Here is a 22,036-nt window from a genome sequence, read left to right as displayed (position 1 = left end):
ATGTTTTCATTTCTATGAAAATAATAATTAGTGGATATATTTAATAATAATAATAATAATAATATATATATATATATTTACTAATCATTATTTTTTCAAAATATTCGATAAAATTTTGTTTTTTGTATCAAATTTATATACTAATTATTATACGTATCAATTATATTTATTATTTTTTATACATTCATATCGTAAAAAAATCCATACTGACGTTGCATCGTATCTAGTTATATCACTGCAAGATGCACCATTAGAGAAGGATATAAATATGAAAGACTGAATAGTGACTTTAAATCTTTTCTAATTTTTCTGATTTAATGGATCCAAATATAAATTTAAACAGTCATATGTTCTTTTTTCAAAAAATCAGATATCTATTAACTCAATGTTTGTACCAATTTATAAAAAAAGATTATTTTTATATATAGAAATAATCAAAGTTTTTTAAAAAGTGTATCTTTACGACCCATTCCTCAATCGTCCTCGAGTATATTCCAATTTTAAAACAAAAATCCTAATGATGCATTGCAATATAAATTATTATGCAATCCAAATAGTTTATTGAGAATTACTATTACATCTTTTGCCCAAATTAATGTTTTTATAGATTCCCCATCGGTACATAATTCTGTTTGTGCTCAGATTTTCTTATTAATAATTTATTTGCTCGATTCGCGATTTCAATATGCTCCTGTTCAGTCTAAGGATATCCTATGATCAAAGGAATGCTTTGATATTTCATCGAAGCGACACGGATCTTCACTTTTGCTTTGATTTCATCAATAGTGAAATTTGCAGTCAACATTCCCATTGGTATAACACATCTGTTTCTGTAGCCTGTTAATTTTTCGAAATTAAAATATCCTACCTTAGCGTTACGCTATGAACTTCAAAGATCAACATAAATCCGATAATGATACGAATATTATTAATTTAAACATTGTATGTGCAAGTATGTGCTTTCGTTTTGATTCAATGCATAGGACTTGACTTGATGTAGTTGCATTTATATCGTACGAAACTATCGCTCTTACTCTTAGTGTTCTCATTATTCTCGTTCTTCAATCCTTCACATAATAACTATTTAATTTCCTTTAAAACATATGTTAATTTTCATTTTGTGCACTCATTAGTGGTATCACTACCTTCTTTACGATTGAAGCACGTCATTATTATGCCATTCCTATTTCCATATGTTTTACTTTCTTTTTTATGATGCGGTTAATAGTCTCGCGTAGGAAATGTTTAGCATTTTTGAAATCGAGTAGCAATTGACTAGGTTTTACATACCTTAAGAGAAGTCCCAAATAGTCCCCCTTTATGGTTGTTAGCCTCTCAATTATCTATTCCACTGTTTTCAAATCTGATATGTCTGCTTTTGACAATGATTAGCCTTTCGTAATAATTGTTACGTTTTGTCCTGTCTTTCTATTATTTTCTTGTCCAACTAAGCGTTTCCTCATCGGACTTTCCTTGAATGGGGAAGATCTTCTTGAATAAGGTCCTGTCTATTGACATCAGCTTGAAGAGAAAACTATTCTTCCTTGCCACTTTTCTTAATTTGACCAATTCATAATTCTTGAATACTGTATCGTTTCACGTATACAGATATATATATATATATACTCGTGAATTTTTTCAATCTATCTTTCAATATCAAGATCTCTTTTAATCGGATCGAATATCGTTAATATTTCATTTATATTTTCAAAATGTCATGCGGTTATTGGGAATGTAAGAAAACATATATTTGTATCAGTTATACTTATTACCGTTTGTTCATCTTCGACCACATTTTTCTCCTCTTTGTATTGGTTATAACTGTATTTCTGTCGCTACTTCATCAACACTTCTCTTCGTATTGATCATCATTGTTATTTTACTTTAATATTATTGATATCAGTTATTCATTTGAAGATTTAATTAGTTTATTTCTCTTTTTCCTCAATATGTCCGATAATTACTAGAATGTTACTTTATCATCTCTCTTTTACTCTTCGTATTCATAATCGATATTTTTCGTGTATCGATGCTCTTTTTACGACTACCAGATTATCAGTACATCATGTAACTAACAGTATGATATTCCAACCGGAGTCGTGATTACACCGTTCCAACCACGTTCTTGCAATCCATATATATTATATAGTGAACTTCATAAAATTTTCATATGTTCCAGCCACGTTTTATCAATCTATATATCGAGCTCTGCAAAATTTTCACATATTGCAATCATGCATATATCTTCTTGTTTGATATCCCACTTTTGATAATTTGTTATATTTTTATTAGAATATAATAACGTAGAAGATATATATATATATATATATATATATATATATATATATATATATATATGATTACTAGAAATTAACCGCATTTAATTTAATTGCTTTATTCCATAAACATGTTTTAAAATTACAACCTAACAAATATGAATACTTGAAATTAAAATTAAAATATTTAGAACGTCATCGCAGCTTTTTAATCTGGAGAAATTAAAAACTGTATAAAATTTTGCAGAACCACGCGCTTCTTGCAGAAGCGAATAAAACAATTTTTAGAATTTTAAATTTATAAAATTTATTAATTTTATAAAACGATTTTTTATAAGTTTATAAATTGATAAATTTATAAAAGGTTTGCCACCAAAATAGGTTATCACCGGAAATTTATAAAATGGTTGTCACCAAAATGGATTATTACTGGAAATTTATAAAAGGATTATCTAAAAGAGAACGATAACTCGATCCATATTTAATCAAAACGATTCCTTTCGAATTCGAACCAAAATAATAAATATTTTTTTCAAAATTGGAAAAAGTATTAACTAATGAGACAGTGTTATTCCAGTTTCTGAATTTCGATATAAAGTTCATTTTAACAACAGATGTTTGCAACGAAATGATACATGCTTACTTACTTACTTCAAGATGACTATGTCCTATATTAGCAGAACCTTGGATTCTACCGAACGCGATTATTCAACAACTGAAAAAAATTTCATTGTAATTGTACGGGCCATAAAGCACTACCGAGCTTATCTACTTATACGGTAAAAAGTTCAGCACAATTACCGATCATAAATCTTTGAAATGATTATACAACAATAAAGATCCATATCACGATTTATGCGATGGCGAAACGGATTGGAAAAATATGAATATGAAATAAAATATAAAAAGAACTCGTTAAAACCCAGACGCTTTTTCGCGTAATCCTGTTTTAACAATTCAGCAGTTAAAAGGAAACATACAAATTTTTGAAATACCGATGCTATCGTATGGAACAAAAAACTACACGCCGATATGCTTACAAGAAGGAACAGAACATACTGATAAAATCACTATCGAAGAAAGAAGAATAAAGAAGGTCATTTTGTATACTCTCGAGCGAAAACCTGTATTTCCGAAGATATGCAACACATTTGGACACGGAATACGCTTGAATTTATTTGAATAGTCGTTGTTTTGCAACGATCCCGCGACAAAGCAGGATACAATTTATTAAAGATCATGCAAAGAAAAGAATTCAGATAAATTCCACTGTATTCCTCCAATGTTCGTGGAATATTTTCTGAAACAAACATTTTAATACGGAAAATCATAGAATTAACATAATTATGTTAATTCGTAAAAACCGATGTAAATTTGTAAATCTAAATATAACTGGGCTCTTATGTACTTGCTACATATAAGGATAAGTTACCATAAAATATCCGCGAATTCGAGAATCTATCGATTTTCTATCTGAAGTCTTTGGATCAACTGAAGTTCTAAATACATAGGGCAATGAAAGTTTGTAATTTAACTGGCACTTGAAGGATCTAATCTGGCAAGAAGCTTAAATCGGGGAAGATATTCATGGACATATGGAATTTGGACAAAAAAGTTAAAGAGATGACTGCTGCAAGCCAAAATGGATCATTAGCAAGTTTTTTCAACTGGCTTGGTCAAAGCAACGTGGCGTATTCAACTTTATAGGAGTTATTAGCAAAATTCTCTTTGGAACAATGAGCGCAGCGGACACTGAATATAATCGAGAGATAAATTTAGTTCACAATGATAATAGACGTAACCCAAAATTATTTAAAAATCAGCTCTGAATATTGAAGGTAATTTCAAGTAAAAACGATAAATTAATAGAAAATTATAAAAATAAAATTGAAAGTAATACTAATAGAAAATGTAAGAAAAGATAATCTATTAGATAGGATTATTTTCAAATTTGATATAATATAATCAGAAATTTTTAGTTGCTAACTTAAGACAGACATTATGAACTAGACAATATGCAAGGAATTATATCACTTGATATAATAAATTCGCAACTTTTTTTTTTAAATGGTATAAAAGATAAGGGTAGGGAAAAAAATAAATTAGTTAGCACAAATTATTATTGCAGAATATTATTACGAATACATTTAAAGATGCGATATTCTTTGTAGGAATAATGTAATATTCTTTATATTTATCAAATTGATATCAGGTAATTATTTCACGTAAAAATGAACAAATTCAGATACTTTGAGATACTTGAAGTAGAATTAATACATAAAATTGTAACAGATCTTCTAAATTATAATTTCACGCTTTTACATCAAGCCTATTTATTAAATAATATTAGATTGGAGGAATTGAATATCCCAAAAATTGATAAATTGAATTCACATACATTATATAAGCGTTTAGATTTGATTTAAAAAGCCGAGACAATAGATCATCACAAACGAATTGAAAATTACATAAATATAGCAACAAAATTCTGCACACACATAATTTAATATCTCTTCTCTATCTCACATACAACCTTTAAAATAATAGATTTTCTTTAAATTGACATATCCTTGCATTCACAATACTCATATGCATGATACAATAATCATGTGCATGATAACAGAATCTAGATAATAAATAACGCAATAATAATAAAAAAAACTTTTACTAAACATAACATTATTCTCATAATATGCATTGACAAATCTATTGATACAAATTTAACGAATATCAGGCGAATGTTAAGCAATTCAATAAAAACTAGGACTAGATCGACAAATTAATAACGTAATGAATATATTGCTTGAAATAAGATAATATTTTCAATTGAATTATTCAAGAGAAGGGGTGATTGTTATACACGTCTTTTATATTTTATCTTGTGAATCTTTTGCAATATTTTTAAATTCGCGTCATATCCAAAAAACGAGCTTTGAATTTATAAATCTTTAGACATTAGTCTCTCTCTCTCTCTCTCTTTTGATTTTCTTGCTTTTCCTTGATTAGTCTATCTGTATAGCCTAAATCGTATAAAACGTATTCCAAAGGCAAGTGCATTACGATCGCAACGATGGAAATAAATCTCTCCTTCTTACGAAACGACGATCTTTAATTGTCTTTTTAAGTAATATCCCAAATCCAATACTTGATCTCGTGGAATTGAATCGAACTGGATATCACAAAACGAAAGAAATTATACCGGTTCACGTTTCTTTCTCTTTCTTTCTCGAGCGCGTTCTTAAAAAGTATTAATCAAGTTTTCAAGCTGAAAATAAAATCGATCGTAAAGAGATAAAGAAGAGTTCATAGTGATAGAAGGTCGAATGTCTTTAACCGTCATACGTTTCTCCCTGCAGACGTAATCGCTAAAGTCGTGAAACTGGTAGAACTGAAAGGGTAGAAAACTTACGTCCTTCGATTTTACCCTTCCATTGGAAAGGGAAGGGTTTCTGAGCTTTCAGAATTTCATTGGCCGTTCCTTTGTGTGAGCTACCAACAATGGCCGTCCGTGCAATTCGACAAGGATTTTCTACCTTTATGTATCTATATTGAAACTGCTCGGGTTGGCATGATAGTAAGAGTATAATGCGTAGGAGTGTAATGCGTTCACCACGAATACCAACGTAACGTCGATGTATAGTAGAGACTACCTATGTAGTGAACGCGCTTGCGCGTTTTATCGCGCGTACGAGTACGCGTACACACATTTAACGTTTTTCAATTTTCGTTTATTCGCTGATAATACAGGCGATTTTACTACTTTCTCGGTTGTATGCGTGCGGACCTAACATGACACGTAAAATTTGGTACGATATTGATTACTCTTTCAAAGAATACTTTCCGCTCGTACCCGAATTCCGTGTGAAAACTTACCCTGAACTATTTCGCGGGATGTTAGAAATTTGTTCGAGAACGTGACAGATGAATCGTCTTTTTGAATACTTCTTTTCTTTATTTAATGTCGCGAACCTATTGTCAAGCATTCACGAAGAATACTTCTTATTCGAGTTTTCTACGGAAAAAGCTGCAATAACTTGTTCGCTGTGTCGCCAGGAAAGTTCTCTCGTGCTACGCCAAAACTATACGTACTTTTTCTTTCAATGTTTTGTATATGTTTTAATTCTATAATAAAAAGAAATCACTTTATTAATTCCAAGTTTCGAGGACAACGGTTTTTCGTAGGCATTGATCTTTCGTATAGGATAATTGCAACTTTTTTCGTTTTATTATCGTAGATTTAACAATAGATTTTATTAATACGAAAAAACGATCTTTACGGATTATGACACTTTTTATTCTGCCTCGCTCGAGTTCTCGAAGAATACTAATTTCCACGATCTTATTCGTTCTCTTTTGTAGATACTTGAGTTTGCCGTAAAAATGGCGTGCGATTTGAATGGAAATATTATAGGTGAGATCATAACGGCCGCCAATTTCCAGAACGCCCAATGCTCTCGCATTCGCACTTGCATATATCCAGTCAGTCGGTCTCAGTCATCTAACCGTTCTCTCCGGTTTATCTCACTCGCGTATACACAGATATGCATCCACATTATAAGCGATAACGTCCGAATATCGATCGATAAAAGCTAGGAGTTGTAACGTCCGCGTCGTTGAGATACAATAAATTTTTGCTGCGAGTTCGTGCAGTAGAGGAATTTTGGAAAAAATTTTAATCACTCGCTCGTAGACATTCGAATAATTTATCAAATATTTTTCAAATTTTCATATTTTTATCGAATAACTAGGAACGAAAATTGTTTTCTTTGACGCGATAAACACGCGAACCGTAACGGGACTGTTAAATATGCTATTAGAGTCGCACGACGGGAAGCCGCTATTTCGCTGACAACGTCAGAGAAACGGCGATCGTAAACATTGGCAGCGACGTTATTGAGTCAGGTTCGCTTTCAAGCGATCGTTAGTCGGGAGTGCGATAATTAGCGTGGACGGAGAAACAGTGGAAACAAAGAGATCAAATGAAGTTGCCGCGGTACGGCGAGTAGTAGTCGACGGGTTCACGCCACGCTGCTGTACTTTCAGAAACGTTCAATAAACGTGCTACCGCGAAGTAGGAGTTCTAAATTATCCATAGCCGACGTTACCGATAATGTTGAAATGCCGTCTAAGTGTCAAGATAGCGTCTGGTTAATGGAGTAGAATCGAACTAAATGACATAGCGAGGAATTGGAAAAAAATGGCTCTTTCGAGAGCAAGTAAAATTGCTTGCTCGTTAGTAGGAAAACTGGACCGTTTCGAAGATATGCGTCTTAAGATAGAACGGGATTAATCCACTCTGACTTCTGGACAATAAAAGTGCAATTAAACTGCAGATAATATATTATATTCCGAGCGTCTAGAGAAGGAGGACTTAGAGGATAGTAAGAAGGGTGAGGGTAGAGGGAATTAGAGGTGTCAGAGAAGGAAAGCGAAGGTCGTTCGCTGACTATACTGGTACGCGGAAACAAAGCAAGACCAGAAGAGAAGAATTAACCCACTTACAGAAGATAATGCTAGGGTGGACCTATTCTGGCGAGCTATTCGGCTAGTTCGAAATCGGCTATGCTTCTCTGCCTTCTCTGTTCACCTTCGTCGTCGTCGTCGTCGTCGTCGTCGTCGTCGTCGTCGTCGTTGGCGTCTAATAAAGGGCATCGTATATTCTCTCTTTTTTTCTCATACTCTTTCTTCGTCCTTTCTTCTTTTCTCTTCCTTACATTTTTTCCTTTCCGCATAACATCTCGAAACGAAAGGCCACGACTCCTTTTGTATCGTACAAGAGATAGAATTCGGTTAGTACTTAACGGAATATCGGATTATCTTCGTCTGTAGATACGACGTTCACTTACAGAATCTTATAATAGAAACGTCTCTACAATTTCTCATGGATCAGAAAGGAAGAATAAAAAAGAATAAACAGACAGTAGAGATCGCGCGTTCTCTATGGGCCATTGTTACTTCATTGATTACGGACTCCCTCGTAATTAGCCAACGTGTTCTCGGCCAACGATTTCCTCGGCGACTATGTTATTTTCCATCCGTTGTTCGTATCATCGATTTCTTTTTTCCTTTTCGTAAAACTCTCTACCCTTTTTGTTCTCCTGTGTTTGTCGTTGTCGACAGTGTGTAATCAGTGAATCCTTTGGATTTATATACTCGCGTGCGAGCTTGCACGAGAAAAAATCGAAACACGGTTGAAACTGTTTGAATGGTTGGGATCTCCGATGATATTAGTTATTATATTAAATTCTAAACGTAGACTTGAAAACGTACAGTGCACCGCTTTGTCATCGATGAAGAAGTGGAAGACATAGAAAATAGATTTCCTTTCGTTTTACGTTTAAACTAAAGTTCGATTGGTTTACGTTATTGCCATTTTTCTGAAAACATGGACACGCTTATATTCTTCTATACGCGATAGCTTCTTTAGATTATGTTTTGTATCACCGTTTGTAAAAAATATAGGATACCTCGGCAAAAGTAGTCTCCTTAAAAGAAAAAAGCTTCTACAAGCAAAATGAAATAAAGGAATAAAGAATTTTTGATTGTTAAAATGAACGCAAGCAAAAGAAATGGATTATTATCGTTCAACCTTGTTATAAAATTCTCTTTTGTAATATAAACTCAGATCTAAGAGACAAATTATATTTACATATACCAATTACAAATTCATTTACTTATTTCGAACAACGGAAAAGAAATACCCGGCTGTCTTCTCTCGATTACATGGAAATTCATGTATTTGCAATTTACTCTGAGTTGTTATCGATAATATATTTTTCACATTTAATTCATTATCCCATCCGGAGAAATGATCTTTTTCGCGAAGCAAAAGGAAATGATACAGTAACGAAAGATAAATAGACAACCCGTTGATTGACAGACGTTTACACGTCAGGTTGAATCTTGTAACGTAGAACGAAAGTGAGTTCGTAAGGTAGTGGCGTCCGATCGATTCTCACAATCCACGTTATCAGAGACGCATACACGTATATAAAGGTATCTATGTAAGATGTACGTATACCTTTCAAGCATCCTACGAGCAAACTCGACGCGTCGTCGAGTCTATCGCGAAATGCAGTATCGTAGTTTCGCATTAATTCGCAAATGGCAAATAGGAGAGAGGGAGAGATAGAGGAGAGAGAGAGAGAGAGAGAGAGAGAGAGAGAGAGAGAGAGAGAGAGAGAGAGAAAGAGGGAGGGATACATGTGTTGTACGCATACCGATAACGATTATTAGTCGCTTCCTGTTGCCGATCGATCGATGCATACCAACGAGGATGACTATGCGTTTATGGAGAACGGGTTTGATTGGTAGCGTGAAAAAAGAATTTCGTGATTAATTTCTAGTCCCATCGTTGATCATTATATACTCATTTTATTGTTTTATAAATAGTTAGAACGATGGCGTTTTTGTGAGAGAGATGGAGTTTCTTAAGACAAATAAAAACAAGAAAAGACAGAGAGAGAGAGAGAAGAGATTCGTTCGAAGAGAAGGAGAGTTACAAATGATCAAGGTAGAAGAGAGCGGAAATAAAATCGCTTTTTCAAATCCGCGGCAGCCGCGTAATATGTTTTTAAGGGTGGCTCAGATGTTCTGGAAAAAGGGGGGTGAGTTGTCGTTGCAAGGGATGTGCGCAAGGTAGGCGCTCGCGCGCACGATGCGACGGCCTTTATTACGGAGCCGGTCGAGGGAAATGCATCCACTCCCGCAGCGCGGATTCCGCGCCGTAAATCAAACGCTACAGGCCATTAGGGCAGCCATAACTCGCCGATATCTCGAGGACCGCCAGCTTATTATATCCTGCATATATAATTCGAGCGAGTGTGCGCATCCGCTTGTTTCCTCCCCCTTCTTCTATTCTTCTCCTCTTTCCTCTTTCACGTAACGTCTTTAGTCGCGTCTCGAATGCAACGATGCTTGCCACTCGTCTTTCGCTCGGGTATAATCGATAGGTCGTTAACGTCGTTCGATGATGCTGATCGACCTGCAATTATTCGCAAACTCTTCTCTCGTCGTGCATGTGTCTAACGTTTAACGGAAACGAGTATACCCTTCTTTGGAAATGCGATTTTTCGTTCCTTTTTCTTTCTTTTTTTTTTTCTCTTCTCTATTTCTTCCTTTTCTTTTAAAGTTTTCTCTATTTCCATCGAATTCCATCTAAGTGTATTTAATAAAAGGGGGAGGGGGGAAAAAGGATCGATCGTATTTAATCGATATTTAAATAACCTCAATTTTCATACTTATTAAATAAATCATATAAAATAATATGTAAGAATTAATAATAGTGATAAAATGAGAGCGTCAGGTAGTGCATCAATTAAAATTCCAGCCAACGGGAGACACGATACTAAATGAAGTTCCAAATGTTTGTAAAGTTCGTATTTCACAGAGACGTATCGATTTATCACAGGCACTTTAATATCCACGGAGTGGCTCACAAGATGATAATGAACTTTCGCGTTTTATTTCCACGACCGAGTAAAGTTATGGTAATAAAGATTATAGTCCGTCTCATAAAGCGCCCGTCTTCTTGAGAAGAAACCATAGCTAGTTTTTAACTATATTAAACAAGGAAAAGGAAAAAAAATAATACTAGTCATATTTGCGAATTCTCAAAGATTCTCATAACGTATCTTTCCGTTCAAATCGATAATTTTATTAGAGTTATGATATAATTAGCCGGTAAATTAAAATTGTTATTTAAATCGAAACGTTGGTTTTATGATTTTTTTATTGTCTTTTTTTTTTTTCGTTAGATATGGTATCGAAATATAAAAGTGTCGCGATTAATGACGATCTTTTAAATCAATTCAATGACCTCTCTACGTCAATAATCATCGATGTAAGCTATTAACGATTCGTCAATTCATTTACACGAGATATTTCAATTTTACGAAACGATTCGAGTATATTGAACGCAGACGTATTTAATCTTAAGCGCGTGCGTGCGAATTACTCTTCTCGTTCTATCTCGTTCTTCCACTTCCTCCGTCTGTTACCTCTCCGCGCGAGTCTGGTTATGCAATGCGCCGATCGAAAATAGAAAGCATTGACGACGAAGCTGACGACGAGGATGACAACGAAAAGGAACGCAAAGCGACGTCTTCTTAGAAACGGTAAAGAACAAAGCGAGCTACTCTTCGTACGTTTTCTTTTTATAGCCTTTAACCATTTCGCGAAACTTTCTCTCTTTCTCTCTCTCTTTTTCTTTCTTTCTCTCTTTCTCTCCGCTTCCCTCATTATTCTTATAAATTCTATCAGGCTTGGTACTCGAAAAAGGAAAAGTAAAATTTTTATTTTCTAAATCGTTTGTTTGTTCTTTTTTTTTAACCTGGCACATATCATAAATAATTTAACTCGAGTTAAAAGTAAAATGAAACTTTAAAGTAACGATTCTTTCACTCTTTTCTCATTTGTTCAAATCATTCGCGTTTGTATTCGCAATGAAACTACGAAGCCACTTCACGCAGAAACCTTAAAATACTTGTATACTACTAAAGCATTTTTACTATGTGATATAGAACTGTAGATCTACGAAGCTTATTTGCATCCATACATTCATACGTTTATATATATATATCATACATGCATCCGTACGAAATATAAAAATGGAAAATATAAAATTCGATGAAGTTGTGGTTAGTCAGATAACAAAAATTAATATTTTTTCAAAAGTCGATATATTTGTTGTGACGATATATATATACACACACACACACGCGCGCGCGCGTATATATGCATGGTAATTAAATTTTGTTACACATATTATATATACATAGGTTGATACATGTAAACGTGTCAATTACATAGGTCCCGAATACATTTCTTTTGTCCAACACAACAATAAAATGAGAATATCGTTTCAGGGTTCTGTCGGTAATTACTTCCTTGTAACGTAATAGGTAAATTTCGGTATTGTTTTAATAACAATAGCGTATTATGTTACTATGTATTTACATCGTCGATGAATTACGCGTATCGGCCTAAAATGGGCTTGTTAGCTAACAAACCGATCGAATATCAGCGGAACCGAAATATCGGTGCACACGGTAACGCAATATCGGCCACGTAATTAGAACGAATAATAGAAAACTGCAAAAGTTCAGTAACGGCCATCGAAACGATTCAGCTCCTCGATAATGACCGTTCATTGAAACTGCGCTCGGTGGAAAACGAAGCTCGTTCGATATCGAGGTGTCATCGCTCGTCCGGAACCGCGGCTTGAAACGCGTCCGATCAAAGAGAAGCTCGAGCCGTTGCATTTTATGCAAAATTCCATAGGACGCCTCCACCGCGGAAACGATTTATGCATCGGACGTGTCCATCGAAAGAGCATGCACGAATAAATATATAAATAGATAGGCTTAGTACCATCAATGATTATTATCGTTCAACAGTCGGAAGTTAAGAAAGAGATTTTCGAATAAATTTGCGAAAACGCGAAAGCATATTTCATGCTCATAGTATATCAATAGTAAGTTCCAATTGTTACTATTTTATATTCAAAAAGGGAGAGTATAAGAGAGTGAAAAACGAAAGAGAGAGAGAGAGAGAGAGAGAGACAAAGGGAAAGAGAGAGAAGAAAGAGGATTCGATTCCGTGCACGATGTTGACGAGGAGCTAGGTGATAGTGGGTGGTGATGTCGACCGGAAGGGATGAGTAATAGGGAGGGGAGTCGGCACAAGACACGAGAGGCAGGGGTTGGAAATTCAATGTTTGCCACGGAGACATTAAACCGAAGCTTGTGTCAATATCATCCTCGGCTTTCGCTACTCGTTCAACCACTATCCACCTGTGTCAGCCCCATTTTTTGGTCTCCTGTTAAATTTTCAAATTTTGTTTTTCCTACTGCCTCTCAGGCCTTTCTCGATATTTTCAATTAATCGTTTAAACGTGCAACACCATTTAGGAAGATCAAATTGCTGCATAGATTCGTTTGATATCCCATACAAAGAGACTTTTTTCTTCTTCATACATTTTCCTCATTACGTTTCTCTAACTCGATATTCTTCTCTATGTTTCTGTTTCTCTATTATTCTATTACTATATCCTAAGAGTCTTTTTTCTTTTCCTGTTGTCGGAGGTATTTTATAAATGTTGACACAGATAATAATTCGAAAAATTCTTTTTCGTATACGTGTATGATAACAAAAATGGGAATATGTATGCGCGTGTGTGTTTGCTTTCAACAACGTTCGTTTATCCTTTTTGAAATATGGTAAATTATGGCGACGCGTAATAATTAATCGGTGAAATTGTTTATCATTGGTAATACACCGATTTAACAATGATTCGAGAGCAAAGGATGCGAGTTTCTGCAATCGTTATGACGAGTCATCGCATAATCTGCGGATAGATGAAATACGATTTATCGATAATTACTTATCGAGGAAAGTTCAACGGACGTAAATGGATTCGATTAGAAGGAAAGGATGGAGAGTGGTGTACCTCGCACGGTTATAAATATCGACTTTAAACAAAGACCCACAGCGTTCGTTTTATCGTTTCCGTTATGTCACGGGATACACGTACACATCGTCCATTATTCGAGCGATTTTTCTTGCGAATATCGAAGGATTTTATTCTCGCGTAGGCGAGAACGAAATGAAAAGAAAAACCTTTATCAAGCTCGTTCTCTTAAGTCGTTTCCAAGGGGTTAAAAGGGAGAATTCATCTAAATTAAAACAAAGTGGCGTGAACGCACGTACCTAGTATGTACTACGCATGGACAATGGGCATGAGCTATTATCTTCAAGTATTTACGGTACGTGTACGGGACAGAAAAAATCGCGGCAAATAATTTAATATAATTAATAGCGCGCTGCTTTCGGACGACGAATTTCAAGCCCGACGAATTTAATTTCGGTTCTCTCATTGCTTCTCTCTCTCTCTCTCTCTCTCTTTCTCTCTGCCTGTCTGTCTCTCTGTCTCTCTGTCTCTCTCTCTCTCTCTCTCTCTCTCTCTCTCTCTCTCTCTCTCTCTCTCTCTCTCTCTCTTTCTCTTTCTCTCTGTCGGCTTGTTTTCGCCCGAAAACGCGCATTCCCACTTTCGAGTGGCACCTCTGTCGTTGACCCGACATCGTTCGTGGAAAATCGGCTGGACAATTCGATCACGAATAATCGATAGGAAGAGATATTCGAATCGCTCGTTTGTTGGCGTACGACTAGAATCGATTCGATTTAGACGCCCGACGATTTTTCACGGGAATAGGGATAAACGTGGAGTCAGTTCGTGTCGCGTGGTTTCACGTTTCGATCGAGGAAAAACAGAAAGAGAATGGAGAGGATGGTTGTGCGTGGATCGATAAAAAAGGGCAAGCCTTCGGGAGAGGAAATAGGAAAGGATCTCGAGCACGAGATTAGATAGAAGAGAAAGAGCGCGTGCTAGGACGGTTTTGATGGTAGCGTAAGAGTAAGCCAGGAAAAAAGAAAGGATGGAGGCTGAGAAAGAAAGAGAGAAGGAGAGGAAGAGAAAGAGGGAAAGAGCGAGAGAAAGAAAGAGCGAAAGAGAAAGAGAGAAGAATATAGAGCGAGCAAGCGATGCGGCGCGGCGTGCCGCTGGCGGTTGAATATAGCATCGCGGATGGGTCGATAACGCGCAACTCTCTCCGCTCATCGCAGACTCGGCGATGCCACGCTGTGCCGTGGCCTCCTAAGCCGAGTTTTCCTCCTCTCATTCCGTCGTAAGCCCGCACTCTGGCACATCCATCCGCCGGCGCCGCCACCACCACCACCTCCACTACCACCTCCACCACCGCCGCCACTATCATCACCACTATCACCACCACCACTAGCACTATTACCACCGCCACCACCTGCACTAACCGACCGACCGATCGTACAACCGGCCGACCGACCGAACGACCGAACGACCGACCAACCGACCGACCGACCGTTCGACCGTCGACGCCACCACCACCACCACCACCACCACCACCTACCCTCCTACTCGTTGCGAATATCGTCCAACGGCGGCCGAGAGAAAGCGAGAGAGGAACGTCACTGCTAGAGCGCCGTCGACTTTCGACCGCTGCCGAATCGTCTGGAGCGCGCGCGCGCGCTCGCGCCCCTCCGCAGACGAAGAGCGAGAGAGAAAGAGAAAGAGAGAGAGAGAGAGAGAAAGAGAGAGAAAGAGAAAGAGAGAGAGAGTAGTTTTCGCGGAAATCGCGGGTGTGCCATTCCTTTCCTATCGAGAAAGAGGAAGAGAAGAATAGCGTGCGAACGCGCCTGCCCTAACGAGAGTGAGAATCAGGTGGTCGCTCCTCCTTCTCCCCTCCTCCTCCTTCTCCTTCTCTTCCTCCTCTCTTCCTCCACTTTCCCCTCCTCTTCCATCTACTCTTCGTCGTCTTCCTTAACGTGACAGTGCACGTGAGACTACGTCGGATGATTAACAGGTTGTTGCCGATACCTTTACCTCCTTTCGGCCACGGTGTATTCTCGCGGTGTTCGAAGCGGAAACGAGATCCTTTCTTGTTCCTCGGGGATCAAAGAGGAAACGTGTCCGCGCGTTCGTTCAATGCTTTCCTGAGTCAGCGATCGGTGTGCGTGTCGGGAACGATATTACGAGCGTGCTGTTTTCTTTTTCGAATTAATCGAAATAATCGAGTCGGTCAGGGACGAGCATCGCGACGATGCTCGTCGTCGATGTATCACGCTCGTCGTGTCGTCGTCATCGTCGTCGTCGTCGTCATCGTTGTCATCGTCGTCGCTCGAAAGAGGTCGGCCGATCCTGATCTCTCGAGAGCATCGCTCCTGGATTGCGGTGTTGTTAATGTGTGAGAAAAGTGCGAATCTGTGAATTCTTCTGGAGCTATTTATACTTGTCCCGTTACGCGGGCAAATATCGTACTATATTATATCTTTGGGCCTTTGGGATTTTGATTCGTTCTTGATATCGAATGATTGAAATGAACGGAACAGGCTCCAAGTGGAATAGCCTCGAACGAAGATTATCTTGGCGTATCTTCAAAAGTTCGAGTCGCGGCGAGCCGACAATTACCTTAGAAGATCCTGATCGAAGTCGAAGGGGAAACGAGACGACAATTTGATGTCGACGTTCATCTATCGAGTATACGGAGCGTCGCGGAAATGCTTGTACGTATTTAAAGTTTCTACGTCTTACGTAGGAGAGAGAGAAAGAGAGAGAGAGAGAGAGAGAGAGAGAGAGAGAGAGAGAGAGAGAGAGAACATCGTCGTTTTCGCGTGATAGAAAAGAAAAAATTGACGAGAGTGAAAATTTCACGCATTTCAGTTCATCGCCCTCGAGATAAAACGCGACAGTGCTCTTTGAAGGATTTTCGATAAATAAGAGTGCAACGTGACGAGTCGTTTGAAACGAGTGCCGAATCAAAGTGCTGTGATTGCTTGATTTTGACGCGTTTTACGACGGGCTCTGCACGAAAAGTAGACGTTATCCTATCGCGTGTATTGTTTTAAAACATCGGTGTACGTATAGAGGTACCTGTGATATAGTTTAATGTTGATTCTTCTGACGGAAAAGATAGAGAAATACAGAAAGAGAGAAAGAAAGAAAGAAAGAAAGAATGAATGAATGAATAAGAGAGAAAACGAGAGTAGAACAAATAAGAACAAGTAGTATTTTGCCAAGGCACGAAATATTAACGAGTCACGAGAAAATGAGAAAATTTTCTTTGTTGTTCGTTTGAAGGTAAAAGCCACCCGCGTTTTTCCTTATCCACTATAGTCCTGTTTCCGGACGATCGTTTTTCATTCGTAAAATTATGCTTTCCGATGAGTACATGCATCCTTATCTACTACGTATATACATACATACACACACACACACATATATATATATATGTATATATACGTTACATATATACGTACGTGTAGATCGCGTTGGTTCTCTTTCGACGAGTCTGCAATGTCCCGGCTTTTTCTTACCAGCCATGTTTCGTTTGTTAACGATCACAGAAGAAACTCTCAGCTTGTAAACGGACACGTTCTCAGAGAAGATGAAGTAAATCTCGTAATAGGGAAGGCTTTGAAATCGGAGACGCCGAGTTTATAATAATCATTGAAGTGGCTGCACTTTTGGAGCTTGCGTCGGAAACGAGCGGAAGCAACGTCGAAATAACTTTTATTTACGTCACCGTTACGACACGCGCGTCTCGATGACGGACGAAACGTTATCCTCCTTTGACTCTTTCTGTCGTTTTTCAAAATGAACCGTGTGACGTAGAAAATATATTGAGATAGTTTCATATTTTTTTAATGTTTTACCTTAGTTCTTGCTCTCTATCTCTATCTCTTTCTCTCTCTCTCTGTATATATATATATGTCTTGTAAGATATATATGTATGTATATGTACATATATATATATATATATATATATATATATATATATATATTTTGCTTCTCGTTTCGGTTTTGCAGCCATACGAAAGTCGATTAAAATCGCGAGTCAACGTTCGCTTCGAGTTTTCGGCGACGTATAACGTCGAAATATTGCACTTCGATTTTCCGCTTTCCGCGAGTCGAGGGATTTTCGTAATAACGTCACGTGCACAGCCGCCGGAAGAAAGAGTGACAGAGATAGAGTGTGATAGAGGGAGAGAGAGAGAGAGATAGAGAGAGACAAAGAGAGGGAGAAAGAGAGGGAGAAAACTCCGTCGGCCGATGGATCAAAGGGAGAAGACGGGTGCCTTCGAGCGAATCGTGCTTTTAATTTAGCTCACGAACCAGTTGGCCCTCGGGTCGAAAAACGAACGTGCCCACTTGGAGTTATCCTCGCTCGAAAGCGAACAGATACTCTCACCGAAATGTCTCCCATTCCATACTCGAGGATCCGGCAAGAGTCTCGCGACGTTCTCGGCTCGACACGAATCTGACGAAAAATGGCGCTATGAAGCGCGATATTCTCGTTTCGTTCACGAAAGTCGATCGAACGATTCAAACGCGCGAACGAGTTCCCTCTGCGCGATCAATTGTGACGTCCGATAGATTTATTTTTAGAACAAACTCGTGATTTAACGCACGCCAGCGCGATGTAATTTATCACGTCCGACTTCTACTTTGTATCTATCGAGAAATTTCACACATCCGCGAGATACTACTACTTACCTTGCCACCTGAGGAATCTTACCGCGACAGCTGTCGTTGTCGTCACATACGTAGGATAACCCGAATCGGTCTCGCGAATTTATGATAACGCTTTTCGTTTTCGTAGAAGAACTTGGCAGAATTTCAAGAAGAAGAAGAAGAGCTGCTACGGGGGTTAGGATAGAAGTAGAAATAGAACTGGTTGTAGAACGTGAGAGGCCAAATGGCTGTATAAGGAAAAGGACAACAAGTAGAAGAAGAAGAAGAAGAAGAAGAAGAAAAAGTTGTAAGCCAGCAGTTAACTCGCACGATAAAAAGTTTTGATGTAATGGGAGAATGTATTTGCACTTGTTTTTTTTTTTTTCAAACGCGATTGGGAATTCTAAGAAAGAGTGTTCAAAGGGGAAACCTTTGGAGTAACATGATTAATATTTATTTTTATTATCTTCGATCTCTCGTATACTAGATCGATATCTTCCTCCTTTCTTTTTTCGAAAGATCAATCAAGAATTCCCTGTACGGATATACTTAGAAAATGTTGTATAAACGTTCTGTAAACAGCAATAGCACTTATTTCCGTTTCTATTGCTTAACCTTCATAAGATGTACTCATCGTTCTTCATCTAGCTTTACTTATACGTTACATGGAAACGTACATTCACACAGTGCCACGTGTTGTATTGTCGTGGATGCAGCGACACGAGCGCGAGGGTGAAAATACAAAGAGGTGGGGCACGAGATGCTGAATTTCAGAGTTTGCAGTTTATCTTGGCGCATTTACAGAGGTACAAGGTAGAATGTGAGAGAATAGGTAATGGTAGTGGTTAGTGCCAATGGTGATAGTGGTGATGGTGGTAGTGCTAGCGGAGAGAAAAGGATCGAACCGTGGTTTTACTGCTGTTGTTTCGACGAGGATAAGAGGAAGAGGAAAACCTACCGTCGTATATCTCGAATAGAAGCGTAACTTGTGTGCATGACAAAACGAGGGACCGAAGGAAAGAGTAGTCGCTTGTGTTTATGGATCGTAATGGACAGAAACAGTGAAAAATGCTTCTGATAGTACTTAAAAACTTTTATTTTTCTTTCCTTTTTTCTTTATTCGAAAAGGAAGAGAAAAGACGAAGAAGATCGGGCTCTTTCGTTCGGAAAAATTAATTCGAGTACAGGCGTCGACTCGAAATTTGTCGTACGTTTCGAAACAACGATAGAGTGTAACTACGATGCGAAAGAAATTCGAGAAAAATGAAAGTCCGATGATCGCTATTCCATACAATTCTAATTTTTTTCCGTTTCAGTCGAGACGGAACTTCCTTTTTTAAAAATCATCTTCCACAAATGCGAAAGTTCCATCTCTCGCAAGGCTGCCTGCCTCTTCGTTGCATCGTCGCCTTTCTCTCATCGAATTTTCATGCCGCGATTCCATAGCTCCTCTAAGATTTATATTTCTCGGGTCGTTATCGAATTTCACGTTTTTCTTCTTCGCTTCGCAACGTGACCCCATTTTCGAGACGACCGATAGTATTCTCACTGTTTCCTTTCGAAAAATGCATCATTCTTACATAAACAATATAATGCCAGATGTTTCCAAACGTTAAGAAAAAAAAAAGAAGAAGAAGAAGAAGTTGAATAAGGAAAAAAGCCGTCTTTGTGCGAAGCAAATGATCGAATTTTTTCTTTATTTAATTCGACAATAATGATTTCGCTTTATCGTGAAAAATTCATCGACGATCATCGGGTCGTCACAAAACGACATTCCCTTTTTATCATTTTTTCCATTATCTTTTTCTTTTTCCTCTTCCTCTGTCTGCTTCTCTTACTTTTCCCCTCTCATTCTCTCTTCCCTCTTTTCTCTTCACTACTCGTTCCCACTCGTTCGATTTCGGTCGTTTTCTACTAGCACCTTATCACTTGGCATGGCTCCAAGCTCGCGTTATCGGACTCTTTTGACGCCAATTACGTGATTTTTCAAAAAGGCAACCTTTTGCCGGCGAGACGCTCATATCCTATATCGTGCTATGAAAAACGAAATATCCTATCGTTATAACGACGCATTATAAAAGAGCTAGTTTCTTTGAACCATATTTAATACGATGCGATTGAATGTAGGTCAACCGTTTGATATAAATAATTCGATAAAGAAAATTGTTCCGTACAGATTGATAAACATCATTCCTACATTATATCGGTTTTTCTATTTATTTATAATTATATGAATTATAATGTTATTTATAAATCATATTTTCTGTAACGATTTAAATGTTTTATCCGATCTACCGAATTATAAGATATACATAATTTTTTCGTAAAATACGACGATCAAAGCAGAACGTTTTAATGATGCAATATAAAGTTAAAATTCGTATTTCGAAAACTTGGAATAAGAAGATATTATCGCTTAAATGAAATTTAGTTAGTCACGGGCGTTTACGTAGAGCTTCGATCATTGACGTCAGGGAGACTATATCGCGGAAGTAGAAATTACGATTTTAAAAGGCTATTGTTACATTCGCCCACAAGAGCTCTCAAAAAATATAGTCGCGAAGATATCTGTCGTCGTTCGTCCGCATAAGTTTCAGAGACGAGTGTCTCTTCGTCGTCTAATTAGTTTGAAACTAACGAGGAGCAGCAGCTTCGTACTCGGTGCACAGAAGGCTTATAACGACGCCAATTTTATGTTTAACTTTATATACGCTTGGAAGTGCCATTGACGCCATTACGAAACGATGGACGCGACGTCTCTCTTTGTCATCCTTGCTGATTGTGACATTTATCTTCATCTTCGTACATTTGGGACATCATTTGAACGAGTAGTAATGTTATCATGTACTGTGCACTCGTGATGAATCAAATATTCATTTTTGATCTAGATACAATACTTTCGTTTATTTCTTTTTTCTTTTTTTTCACGTATAAAACTTTGCTTTACGTTATTCTTTCTTTCATTTCCATCAAGATCAACTCCTTTCTCTTATCTCATATATATTAATTAACCTTAGAGAGACGTTAAATGCTTAGATTGCACGCAAGCCGCGCCGATTTTATTCCTATATCCGTGTGTCCTGCTGTGCATGCACATCTAGATACGTAGGCATAGGTAATGCAACCGTGCATTCATAGCTATGCGTTTAACCTTGCCCTCGCAACCGCGAATAAGCTCTTCGGTAACACTATGAAGATGTGAGTCGGGGGAAATGAATTAACATGCTTAATTAGACGCTAGAGGCGAAACGACTTTACAGCCTTCTCTTTCTCTTTCTCATCTTTTCCATAATTTAAGTACTTCGTATGTTCCTATATATATATATATATATATATATATATATATATATCCCTTCAGGTATGCTTTACAAGCACATACAAGGCATTTAGCAATGCCTTCACTCATCTCTGTGGCTTTTAGACTTTAGTCCAGTGTCACCATTCGGAACAGAATCAATGATTTCGCAAAACTGTAGTGCTTATTACAAGTTTACAATAGTCTTTAGTAAAGTCTCTTGATATTTGCTTCCATCATAATTTTGCTTCATCACGATCTCTAAAGTTATACTATTTCTGTTAAACCTTCATATTTTATCAAGTTCTTCCTTGAATTTCAGTAGAACGTCGTATTAACGTCTATATATCCGAATACTTATTATTTTATAACTATTGTATCGTTAATTACTTCGTACGATTTTGTAGTTATTAATTTCTTGAT

General features: G+C 37.4%; 1 protein-coding gene across 6 annotated transcripts in view; it reads left to right on the top strand.

Annotated features, from left to right (window-relative positions):
• LOC122634679 (histone-lysine N-methyltransferase 2D-like) overlaps nucleotides 1-22,036 on the top strand; it is a 298,047-nt gene that overhangs the window by 83,932 nt on the left and 192,079 nt on the right. Inside the window, exon 1 of one of the 6 annotated variants that reach the window (XM_043824785.1) lies at nucleotides 15,187-16,370. The exons of 4 other annotated variants lie outside the window; for them this stretch is intronic. In XM_043824785.1, the coding sequence (XP_043680720.1) occupies nucleotides 16,365-16,370 (6 nt within the window). In that variant the 5' untranslated portion in view covers nucleotides 15,187-16,364. Of the gene's footprint in view, nucleotides 1-15,186; nucleotides 16,371-22,036 lie in introns of those variants that run through there. One more of the 6 variants, XM_043824238.1, reaches the window with a different exon arrangement.

Source organism: Vespula pensylvanica, chromosome 1 (assembly GCF_014466175.1).
Source record: "Vespula pensylvanica isolate Volc-1 chromosome 1, ASM1446617v1, whole genome shotgun sequence".
Lineage (NCBI taxonomy): Eukaryota > Metazoa > Arthropoda > Insecta > Hymenoptera > Vespidae > Vespula > Vespula pensylvanica.
Note: the sequence above shows the minus strand (reverse complement) of the source record. Positions and strands in the feature narration are given on the sequence as shown.